Raw genomic sequence first — 12,762 nt, 5'->3', positions numbered from 1 at the left:
GTGGTAGCCAGCAATAAAAGCTAATGTCCAGTTGAGGATGAGATTGATATGAGGAACAACACCAGTAATCCCAGCACTCAGCAGCCCGGGCTATATATTAAAACGCTGTTCCTTTTTTCAAACTAAAAAAAATTAATTAAATCTGTAGTGTCCCCCTAGATTACAGCTGCTTTATAGACATGACAGACTTGCTGTGGGTTAGCAGGTCAATCAATGAATAAGTAGAAATAACAGGAAGAGGAAATTATGCTGCCTCGAGCCTCCACAGCATGCCAGAGACACAGTACCCTGAAGGGATAGTCTCTCCAGGATTTCCCCTACATCACCTTGGGGAATGTCTCTCTGAACACCTCCATGGAAAGTGCTAATTATGGAGTGGGACACAGATTCCCCAGCGCTGAATCCCCTCTTTTAAGGAGCAGGGAAAGTAAGTGCTTGTTTCTTCACTAGTGAGAGAAAGTTCAGTACCCTTCATTTTTCTCTCTCCCCTTAGATCTTAAAGGAATATTTTTGGTGCAATCGCCAGCTAAGGTTAATTGGCTACCATAAGTGTTTGACCTGTTTGTGCCCGTTACAGTACTCTCCAGCAACAGCCTGCCACTCCTGCCTCTAAACCCCAGTTCCACAAACTTAGGCATCTTTTTTTCCAAACCATCAGTTCATTCCTCTGCTGAACAGGATGGCACCCACCCCTTGTCTTCATTCTGAGGCAACCAGCTCTAATCTCAGGTACTCATTCCAGCCACTGATACATCAAATATTTGGATCTTTTGTTAATCTTTTCTTTTTTCCTTTTTATTTTTTTCTTTATTATTTTTTTTTCTGTTTTTCGGGACAGGGTTTCTCTGTCATGTTTTGGGGCCTGTCCTAGAACTCGCTCTGTAGACCAGGCTGGCCTTAAACTCACAGAGATCTGCCTGCCTCTGCCTCTGAGTGTTCGCCACTAACACCCGTCAGATGTGTAGCCCAGGCTGGCCTTGTGATCCTCCTGCCTCTGCCTCCTTCAGCAAGTCCTACCAGCATGCACCACCACAATTGGCTCTTTTATTAATCTTTCCCTCTATCATTTCAAACCCAGGGAATCCAGAGCATAAAAGCAAGACACCAGCATAAATTCCAGGTCTAAAAACAGGGTCAGATGTTAGACATGAAGGTAAGTTTGTTACGTTACTCTAAGAATAAGTGGTTTCACAGAGTCACATTCTAAAAAGTCAAGGTTTAAAGATACATTATACTATTCACAACAGATCTGCCTTCTGAAAAATTATCAATGTGTGTGTGTGTTAGAATTGTGTTCTTGGGGATTTGTGCACAACATAAATATTGTATGTGAAATTCTATTAGTGTGCACCTGTTTTTACATGGTGGCATGCCTGAAAGTAAATATTTTAGGACTTGCCTAGCTGTGCTGGTACATGGTTATGAAATCACAATACTGAAGAATTTGACCTTTTGTAATTCAACACCTCTAGTCACCATTACCTCACAAACTTAAATGCTATTTCTTATATTTTATCCATGTTCAGTTCAGCCCCAATGCTGTAAAGTTGTCTAGAAATAAAGATCAAGCTTTTTATGTCCTTTTATCTTACATGGTCTGGCATAATATAGCCTGTAAAGCTGAAGCCCTTGGAGTTAGTCAGGTTGAATCAAAATCTTACAAATCATTTCCAGTGTGGACACATTTAATTTTGATCCCCTCCCTACTCTGCTCTGTAAAATAAGACTATTGCCTAATTTCTAATCAAGGAAATATTAAAGTTAACATATGAGAGGAAATGGAGTTTTACATCAGTTTCCCGGAGCAGGGGTGATCCAGCAACACACGAGTGTAATCTCAGCACTCAGGAGGCGGAAGCAGGACAATTGTGAGTTAGAGGCCAGCTTAGTCCAGGGATACATATTCAACATGCATGAGGCCCAACACCAAAAAATATCAAACAATGAAACAAAAGTTTGTATGCTGGTAAAAGACTGGGGTGACAACAATTACCACTCACCTACTGTGTGTCAGACACTGTTTAAGGCACTGTGTATTTAACTCCTGTTACACACTTATGTTTCCAGGGGTACACAGTTATCATCTAGGAAGCAGCAGAGTCAAAACTCAAACCTTAGGAGTCTGGGTCTTGAACCTTGTTCTTAGTCACATGAAAACTTATCCTGCCTGGCAAAGATAAGTAAACTGTTTTATTGGTGAGGGATTACTTCCTAGGAAAAAAGTATTTAAAAAACCTGTGATTGATAGATGATGCATCAGGATCAACTGGGGATGTGGGATGCAAGCCACATCGTACAGGTGAAGGCCAGAGGCAGCTTAAAGAAGTCAGTTCTCTCCCACTATTTGTGTCTCCAGGATGAAACTCAGGCCATCAGCCACCAAGTGCCTCTACCTGGTGTGCCATCTTGCCAGCCAAGAGGATTCTGGCTTTCTTTTTTATATTAAAAACAGTGTGATTATAAGTTGTGTCTATGATAATATCTGTCAGGGAACATGCATAGAAAAATTTCTGTGTAAATTTTATCCATTCTATCAGCCATGATGGTTTCCATGCCACCAGGTATTGGATTCAGCATCAGTACCTAGGCCATGAAAATGAGGTTCTTATATATATATATATATATATATATATATATATATATATATATATAAACTAAGTCCATTTAAATGAAAACAAACATTTATAGACAATATTTGGGAATTTGGGCGTCGTTCTTTCCAAACTACTTCCTGCTGGTAAGGGGCACTGTCATGGGGGATTCGAAGAAGATTCAGAAATCCTGGCTGTAGTCTGTAAGGCTGCTTTGTCCAGCTGTTTTGAATGTAGGATCACCTGGTACTCTGTTTCAGGTGGTCTAGCTTGATCAAACCACATTAGTCTGGAAGGAATCCACATCTTTTCAGAAAATGAGGCTCTTGTCTCTTTCATTTCTATTCAATTTGTTTGAGAAATGATTGATAGGAAAGCCCAGGATAGACCCAAGAAATCATTCACTTCAACCTCCCCCACTTACACATGACAAAATTGAGGCAAGATGACATAAAGTGAATTCTATAACCCAAATAGCCAACTAAAGTTGTCTGTGCTTGCTAGAACTAAGGTCTTCTCATTTACACTGACAGGAAATTATCTTGTCCAAGCTAGTCTATGGTGACCCTGAGTACTACACTTACAGCAGGAAACCCTATGCTCTACAAATCACCTCCACAGATTAGACAACAATATAATGGATTTTTTTTTAAAAAAAATGGATTCTTGGAGTCAGATTATAGCTCAGTAGTGAGCATATGCTTAATGTTCACAAGGCCCCTGATTGAATCCTCAGTTCAAAGGGAAGAAAACTGAAGCACAACAAACTTTTAAAGAGTTTATTATTTGAGCAAACAGTTGCTCCTGAGTCAGGTGGAAATGGTTTAGTGAACCACAATGGGAAAACAAAGGGAACATTTTTGTAGGATGAACATAGAGGTAAAACAAAGAAACATTTACTTGGAGGCTGGACATGGTGGCACATGCTTATAACCCCAGCATTCTGGAGGTAGACACAGACAGTCAGGAGTTCTAGATAATCCTCTGCTACAAATAGAACTGAAAGCCAACTTTCATGAGACCCTGTTGAAAGGATGGGAGGGATGGGGGGAGTGGGCAGGGAAAGAAGAAAGGAAACAGAGGCAGTCAGGGACAAAAAAAAAAAACAGGGGGGAGGACAAAAGGAGGCAGGGAAGAACGAAGAAAGGGAGGGGAGGAGGATAAGAAAAAGAAAATATTTGATGGTTACCAAATGGTCATATTTGGTTTATTCAAGTGAAAAGTCTTTAGCTACATATCTTTGTCAGCTGCTCCTAAGTGATTGAGATTACATTCTGTTTTTATATAATACAAACATTTACAAGAAGTACTTCCACTCTGGTTTGCACATGGAGCTGAGTTAAGGCCACCTGTGAAGCTTGACTGGCTTGTCTACTCAGGGCTCTCCTAGCTTCAACTTCAACTGTTCATAAACAACAACAACAAATGGCAATGCTGCTCCATCTAGTCTCCTAGCTGCTCTTGGTAGATACACTGAATTTCTTTAATTCCTGGAAGTGCAGCCAGAGCCAGGGAGGAGGACCTGATTAGCGATGGACTTATGACAACCTGATTTTCTAAATACTCAACTGGCCCTCTGTTGAATATAGGCATTGTTTCCCTTGAAGGAGCTTGGCATGTGGCTATGTGATGAAACTAAAATTTGGGCATTGGCTTTCCACTCTTGCTCAGTTTATCCCACTGTGGGGATTCTTGTTTTTTCACAGATAGAGATAAGACAGGGTCTCAATGTGTAGCTATGACTGACCTGAAACTCTCTGTGTAGACCAGCTGACCTGGAACTCACTACGTAGACCAGGCTGGCCTCTGCCTGTACTAAGCCCACTAGCTAGCATTAAACTTCTTTGTCTTATCCTTCCGAACCTTCTTGGAGTTTCCTCTTAGGCTAACCACAGTTCAGCAGAGCGCTTCCTGTTGCTGGGTTTCACCGACTGGCCCTTACTGCAACCGGTCCTCTTCGCGCTGGTCCTTCTTTGCTACCTACTAACGCTGACCGGCAACGCGGCGTTGGTGATGCTGGCCATTCGCGACCCTCGCCTACACACACCCATGTACTACTTCCTCTGTCACTTGGCCTTGGTGGATGTTGGCTTCACCACCAGTGTGGTACCGCCGCTGCTGGCCAGCCTGTGCGGCCCGGTGCTGCAGGTACCTCGGGGCGGGTGCATGGCGCAGCTGTGCGCATCTCTGGCCCTGGGCTCCGCAGAGTGCGTGCTGCTGGCGGTTATGGCGCTAGATCGCGCCGCTGCGGTATGTCGCCCTCTGCGCTACGCCGCTCTTGCCTCACCACGCTTGTGCCGCGCTCTGGCCAGCGCCTCCTGGCTTGGTGGTCTGGCCAATTCAGCTGCGCAGACCGCCTTGCTGGCCGCGCGTCCGCTGTGCGCGGCCCGCCGTCTGGACCACTTCATTTGTGAACTGCCCGCGCTGCTACAGCTAGCCTGCCGCGGTGGCCGCAGCGCCACCGAGCGCCAGATGTTCGCCGCGCGGGTGGTCATCCTGTTGGTGCCTTCTGCGGTAATCCTAGCCTCCTACACCGCAGTGGGCCGCGCGGTCTGGGGTATGCACTCCCGCGCAGGCCGTCGAAAAGCGGCGAGCACCTGTGGCTCTCACTTGACTGCTGTCTGCCTATTCTATGGCTCCGCCACCTACACCTACCTGCAACCCACACATAGTTACAACCAGGGCCGTGGCAAGTTCGTCTCGCTCTTCTATACTGTGGTCACACCCGCGCTCAATCCCCTCATCTACACACTGCGGAATAAGGAGGTGAAGGGGGCAGCCCTGAGGTTCTTGCAGAGTCTGGGGAGGCTGCAGGTCGGACAGTGAGAGGACTCAGAAGGGCTCAGTGTCTGAGAACTAGGATGACCATATTGTTTGTATTTACATGAGAATATTCAAGTTTTGTCCTCGAGGAGTCCAGGGTTGGTAAAAGGGAGATAGATCCCTTTCTCTTACTGGATAGGGTTTGGATTCTTAAGGGAAAATCCCTGAAATAAATAAACATACAAATATAGTGATGGGGTAAATGGCTCTTAAGACTTTCTATAGAAGAGAAGCATGATGAAGGAGAGGGACATCCTCATCCTCAGGAGACTTGGTAACCACCCCTGAAGAATCCACATGGAGATAAGATGATGAGCACCCTGGTGCTGACCTTTAGTTTTCCCCGGGCTTACAAAAGACAGTGAAAAATTCTGTGGCCTCAGCCATCAGGTGGAGTCTATCAAGTTGCCAAGGAGTCCCCGTGCCCTGCTTCTAAAAACAGAATGTGGTTTCTTGGGTTTCTGTCTTCTTGGGAAGACAACCCAGCTAATACAGCACTAGCCAGATGACCAGTGTCTACCACAGAACATTCGATACATAAGACTTTGAGGAAAATCTGCAAGTATAGGAAGTTGTGCCAGGCCTGATTAATCTGGGAATGCTATCTGCAGGATATGGTCTTAAACTAATTTTAAAGAAGAGAAAGGACTAGACTTGGTGAAGATGAAGGCAGTCATGGTCAGACTGTGAGAAAAGCCTGCATGTGACCAGGAGTGAGACAGAGGAGCAAATAGAAGGAAGATGGAGGAAGGTATCTGATGGTGAAGAAGAACCTGAAGTTAACCCCTTCTCTCCCTCACCCAGAGATGAACATGTTGTTAAGTGATAGACCCAGCAAATGGAGAAGGTACTAGATTTTATTTCATACCAAATATCTTTAACTAAGAAGAGGGGATGATTAGTGAATGAAATTCTAAATCATTTATTAGACTGTGAGCCTGTTAGGGTAAAAAAAAAAAAAAGCATAACACATTACTTCTGTATAAGTAGAACTCAGTATGGTTCAATAATTTTTCATTGATCCACCTGACCCTAACTCCCTAGTCCTGAAATTAAGTGTGTACCACCACACCTGACTAACATTTCAGTTAATTCTGCTCTCAGTAACAATCCTGCCTCATAATGAACTACGTCAGAAACGAGTAATCACAGACTTGACAAATATTTTTAATCCACCCCATTCATCTCCAATCTTTGGAAATCATCAAAGGATGTAATTGGTAAGAGCTAAAAGCAGTGGGCTTTGATCCTCTTATCCCATCCACATAGTCATCCCCCAATGCAGTACCCTGTCAGAAAGAGCAAACTTCCCCTCCTGATGTTGTAGTCAGCCATGATCTTTCCATCTTCCAGCCTCTTTCCATTGCAAGTCACAATCTGAGTCTTGGGGGTGACACTGGTCAAACTCTCAATCATCTCTTTCACCTGGGCCACTGAGCTGGATCTTCGAACTTGGAGGAGGTGCCTTTGCCCTACGGAGGTTGCCTCCACCAGAAACAAGGGCAACTCTTCATCACTGGGCTTCACCACCTTCAGGGTGAGGTGGATGGTTGTTTCCTTGTCAATGCCATAAGATGACAGTGTTCTCTGGGGCTTGAGGATCTCCGGGCCTAGCAGAAGGGCCTGGTCCTGCACAGAAACCTTGGTTTTGGATCTGATATATTCGTTTATCTTCTTCACTTTGTCACTCTTAGTAGCATCAAAGGTCATTAATGGCCAATGCTCAGAAAGGACAATCTAAGCAAAGAAAGACAAGACAGTCACCTAGAATGCCTGCCACCCTTTACACCCTACCACTCACCTTCATTATTCTGTCTGCTTGGCCCTCCAGCTCCTACCCAACAATCTGCATCTCTCCCTCTCTCAAAACTTTTGTTTAATTGCCATATTATGACACAAATTAAAACATTAGTTTTGTTTATACACATATATATGTGATATATATATATATATTATCTCCAATGTTACTATCCACTTCCTACCTTATTAATTTGCCTCTCCTAAGCCAGATATCAAAAGTAAAGACAATACAGGGCTTCAAAAGATGTGCACAGATTCTTACACAACTCCAAAGCAGAGTTCCAAGATGTGGCAGCCTCATAGGATACTCTCAGTCATGCTTCATCCTCTTTGGCCAATTCAGAATTAACCCTTATTAAGGCCATAATCTCCACACTGTTACTTTCTTATTAATGCCCCATTAATTTATGTTAATGCTCAGGTTGTGGCGATTCTGTGTTTAATGTTTATATATTTTTGTATTTTTATAACTATTGTTATAAAGCATAATATCCTCATTGAATTAAACCAGGATTTCAATCCTGAAGATAGGAACTATATCTAAGTTTAATTTCATTTACTACAGAATTCTAGAAGATGGGGGAGAATCAGGTCTGCAAGCCCTAGGAAAACCTTCCCATACTTCGTTCAAAAACATCTTCCCAACCTAGATGTTTCAGATGGTCCTTCAGTGGAAGTTTCATCCTATGTTGGGCACTGTCCTGATTGCAGGTTCTCTTCATGAGGACATAGTCTCGTTTAAGGTAATGTGTTAGATCACTAATAACTTAAATGAGATTTGTGAAATTTTCCTTCAAAAAGAGAGAAAAGCTTAAGGTTGAGAACTCTGAAAATTATTTCTCTAATTTCACATCTTGCCATCCTTGTTGAAGCACAAATGCCCTGCCATTTCTCCCAAGTTTGGTTAGCAAAATGGCTTATCTGGTAAAAGTTCTTGCCACCAAGCCTCACCACCTGAGTTTATCCCTGTGACCTAGGTGGTGGAGGGACAGAACTGACTCCAGAAAATTATCTTCTGACCCTGATCCTGCATATTAATGCACACATACAATAAATACACAAATAAAATACCTTAAAAGTGTTGTAAGCCAAATGACCAACCTTTCTCCAGAGTACTTTCTTCCTGTTGTACAGTTATCAGTGTCTGTCTTGTCTCTTAAATAATGCCTACCCAAGCCCCTCACCATCCAGGCACTGTACCTTCCTGAATTGTGGAACTGTATTCCCAATGCATGGAAATACTTTCCCCTCAGACCCCAACTTACACAGGTGCAGGAGGCCATGTCTGTAACGAGAAGCTGAGTGAGAAAAGAGTCCTCGAGTCTGCTTATATGTGAGTATCTAGGTTGGAAATCCCCAAGACTGCTGTGTTGTCCAGTTTAGAAACAACCTTTGTTCTCAAGAATTTTCTTTCACTTTCAGTGAGGTGGAGTTAATAATGGACACTCTTTGTACAGACTTATTCCCTTAGCCTATTCATCTGTACTCCTAGTTCTGAACATAGAATAGCTCTTCTATGACAAGGGCTCCCAACCCTGGCCAGCCACTGACCTTGACTTTCATGGCCTTGATACTTCATGATACTTGGTAGCCTTCTCCCACTGCTTTTAACAGCTTCAGACCTCTCTAGAAGCAAGGACACCCAACTACTCATAACATATCCAGAGGGACAAATAGGATTGGTGCTGGCTGATTGGGTTGTCAGGAACCTTTTTCCCAATAACTGGGAAGAATTTATGTAACCCACCTGCATAAAACGCAGGAGAAATGAGCCTGTCCTTCCTTGTCATTGACTGTCTAGGAGCCAGTGTTTGCACAGTCACAGGCAGCAAGGACCCGGAACCAAAGCTGCCAGGAGAGCACATTGCCAGGTTTCCATTCTTGGTTTATTAGGAATAATTTTTGTTGTCTGATACTGCAGATCTGCAGGTCCAACTTCATCAATACATTTCCTCCATTTTCTTAAACACATGGCGCTCTGCCTTCCCCAGCCAATGAACATGCCTTTCTCTCCAACACTACACACAACACCATACATGTGTAAGAGCACACACAACACAGGCAGCATTGCCTCCAGGAGCCCCTACTCCTTCTATCAAGTTCTGGGTTATCCTCCCATACTTCCTACTAATGTTTTTTGAAGCCTATTTCTGTAGCAATAGGATCATCTGTTTGTCTATCATCCCCAGTGAGCCCTTGAAGACCATGATTGTACATACAACTTGTTATCGGGCACAGAAAGATGCTTAATAAATATATAGTGTAAATAAATTAGTAAACTAATAACAAAAAATAATATTTAGTGAGAATTTATATTTCAGATACTGCATAAGATTATTAAACATGATCTCATTTGCTGTTTTCATATTGTGGTGAAGTATTGGTATTTTTAGGGATAAACAAGACCAACCCACTAAAGTCATTCAAGTACTAGCTGGTCAGCAAGATTCCAGTGCACATCTTTGCTACTCTAATCCTTAGCTTCTAGTCATATTATTCTTGCCTCCAAAGGAAGGAAGAGCAGAGAAAACACCCACTGCAGTTGGGGGTTTCCAGACTGTGAAAGAGAGGACTTAGATTCTGAGAAACAATGCCTTTTCAAGTAACATAGACAATAAATCTGGACTCTGATTGCTTCTCTTTTTCTTCCTGTTCCCCACCTGCTCCACCACTCCCTTATCATCATCTGATTTCCTGGAATAGAACACAAGTTCAAGAAGACTACATGAAGAAGTATTTATAGATCTCAAACCAAGGAAAACTATAATACCAATAGCAGAACAAAAGGAGAAATATTCTGAAATGCAGGGTATGTTTACCTAACAGAAATTAAGCCGAATCTAAATGCTATGAGTTAGTTGAAGATATTAAAGAGGAAATAAGAGCCTACAAATCACACTGACATTTCTTCATCTTATCTTATTCAGAGTTAAGCTATTGTCATTAACCAAACATTGTTTTTAAAGCAGTTTATTCCTTAAGAGATATAAATAATGTACACTCAACTTTATTATAGGTAATATTATGATTTAAAATATTCTAAAGTTAAATTATCACAGCCTACATAACATTTTGAACCACATAGCTATGTAAATATACAAAACATAAAACTGTAAAAATATTCACTGCCTTGGCACATGATGTTGACTCTCTTTGCCCCCTGGACATACGGGTACAAGCTAGAAGACACACAGAGGCTGTGTGCAACTCAATGATAGAGTTCTTAATTAACATGTATGGTATAGAGGTCTGACCCCTCCATGAAAAAACAGAAAAAGAAAAAGCTACAGAGAGAATTAGGTGGATTCATTTCAGGAATTTCATTGTTTTTTTTTTTTAAGCTTCTTGGCTATTTTTATCCACTTTCATGTATTCTTATAAATAGGCAAAAACACTACCACTACATCCCCAGCCCTAGTCTTGCAAATAATTCTTATTACATTGACCATTTTAAAATATAGAAACAAAGCACATGAAAGAAGTAGCAGCACACCTTTAATCCCATCACTCCAGAAGTAAAGACAATAGATCTCTGTGAGTTCAGGGCCATCTGGTTTACATAGTAAGTTACAGGCTAGCCAGAATATACAGTAGTAAAACCTTGTCTAACAAAATTAAAAATAAATTTAGGGAAGGGTGGTGCAGAAATTGAGAGTGTGCACTGCTCTTTCAGAAGACCATACTAGGAGCCTATTGAAGAAATCCTGGACCAAAGCAAAACCAAAAACCAGCGAGGAAAACTCCAGGCTCTGCATCTCCACATCTGATGTCAAAACACTCTTCAGATCTCCAACTCCTTTCAGCTTTATTGATTGTAACACACTTCTTTCTCTTGGGTTGGTCCCACTCCCTGTTAGCAGCTTTCCACAGCAAGTATCCCACAGCTCTGGAATCTCTAACATCTCGGGGTATCCAAGGCAACCCAGGCTTCACCTTCACAGCTTCATGGAATGGCCTCTCTATGCCTCCATTCAGGTTCACTTCTGACACATGTCTGGCCTCAGCAACCTTTCTTAGTGTAAGACCCTCAGAATGAGGAGTCTCCCCATTTCATTAGGTTCTCCCAAGAATTCAATGCCTAGTCCAGTTGATGCAATACACAAGAGGCTTTAATGAATGGGAAACGTTTGCGCAAACGGGCCCCCTCAGCATGCTTGTGGGAGGGGCTATGACCCTCTGACCATCCAGTACGTCATAAGAGTCATGGGCTCTAGCATGCTCCTTATTGTTTTAGATGGTCTCACTGTTTAGGTCAGTAGGCCTCAGGGTGTGCTAATCAATCTTGCCTAAGCAAACGGAAGTTGCAGCTATCTCTGTTTCTCTAGGTCCCATCTGGAAATTCTTGGTATCCGGCTATCTTAGGGCCTTGTAAGAGAGAGGTTGCGGTGGTTAGCAAATTCCAAGAACTAAGTCACAGTGGCCTTAGTCAGCTTTCTGGGTCAGACTGCCCTGCATTCCAATTATTTGGGCTCCATTTCATTTCTTTGTTAGTTTAAGTCTTTCATTAGTAGCTCCTTGACATCAAAGTCAGAACCACACATGGCCAAAGCTACCAAGTTCTGCTGCTTGTTGGGGTTGGAACATGGCCCCCTTGTTCAATTACATCTTTACCAGCTTTCTGTTTTCAATGCTTTCCTTCACTATCTAAGCTTGGCTATTCTGGAACTTGCTCTGTAGACCAGGCTGACCTCAAACTCAGAGACTGACCAGTCTCTGCCTCCCAAGGACTGGGATTAAAGGCATATACCATCATACTCAGCTCTAAGTTTGTCTTTAATTCTTTTTCACAAGTTGGGAACTTAGTTGGGTGGGATGTTGCCCTGAAGTCACCACTCTCTTTATTTTATTTCTTAACCTGTTTCTCTCCTTGAACACAGGATTTAGCACCATTCCACTTCCTGGTGCTTCTTTTCTCCTCAAATTGCACATTTTGTATTTTTCCTTTCTCAGCTCACTCATTTTCATTATTAATCTTCTTAAGAGTCAATACTACTAAGTACAGGATAGAGTCTATACCAGCTGTTTTGAGATTTCTTATGCCAATGGAATTAATCCAAAACTCTTCACTTTAGCCTCAGGCAGACTCTTCAGACAAGGACAAAATGTAGCCACATTCTTCACCAAAATATCAAGAGAATGTTCTCTAGGCAACATGCTAAAATTCTTCTTTGAAACCTCTTGAGCCAGCCCCCTACAGTTCATCAAATTACACTCAGCACCACCATTTTCCATGTTCCCAGTAGTATGGCCCACTCCCACAGTGACAAATTCCCTCCAACAAAGCCACACCTTCTAATAGTGCCAATCACTTTGGGGTCAATTTCCTGAGCATTGTTCCTTAGTCAATAGAACCCATTCTTGTGGAACAGATCACAGGCACTTCACAAAGGATATGTGTTTTGCGAAGGAGTTTCAATGTAGTCATCTCTAAGCTTTATTGTAACAATTGTACTGTGTTTAAATATGTAAAAAAAATAAAATGCTTGGACTCAGATTCCAGAAGTTTGAACTAGCCTGGCCAACTAAGTCATGCTTTGCAACAGCAGAG

At 42.4% G+C, this 12,762-nt stretch overlaps 2 protein-coding genes across 2 annotated transcripts; one reads left to right on the top strand and one right to left on the bottom strand.

Moving 5' to 3' along the window:
* Nucleotides 1–1,147: 1,147 nt before the first annotated feature.
* LOC127224420 (putative olfactory receptor 2I1) lies at nucleotides 1,148–5,417 on the top strand. The gene is given in 4 exon segments (XM_051187465.1): nucleotides 1,148–1,153; nucleotides 4,420–4,440; nucleotides 4,442–4,467; nucleotides 4,469–5,417. Coding segments are annotated over 4 exon segments (1,002 nt in total).
* Nucleotides 5,418–6,571: 1,154 nt separating this feature from the next.
* Ubd (ubiquitin D) lies at nucleotides 6,572–7,320 on the bottom strand. The gene has a single exon (XM_051187450.1). It carries the CDS (start codon nucleotides 7,122–7,124, stop codon nucleotides 6,684–6,686), a length of 441 nt encoding a protein of 146 aa, XP_051043407.1. The 5' UTR covers nucleotides 7,125–7,320; the 3' UTR covers nucleotides 6,572–6,683.
* Nucleotides 7,321–12,762: the final 5,442 nt, after the last annotated feature.

Source organism: Phodopus roborovskii, unplaced genomic scaffold (genome assembly GCF_943737965.1).
Source record: "Phodopus roborovskii unplaced genomic scaffold, PHOROB, whole genome shotgun sequence".
Taxonomy (NCBI): Eukaryota; Metazoa; Chordata; class Mammalia; order Rodentia; family Cricetidae; genus Phodopus; species Phodopus roborovskii.
The sequence above is the reverse complement of the archived record's forward strand: the minus strand, read 5'-3'. Positions and strand labels throughout refer to the sequence as shown.

What these genes read in the sequence shown, in the direction of transcription:
- Ubd (XM_051187450.1), bottom strand. Translation starts at nt 7,124, where the DNA reads ATGACCTTTGATGCTACTAAGAGTGACAAAGTGAAGAAGATAAACGAA.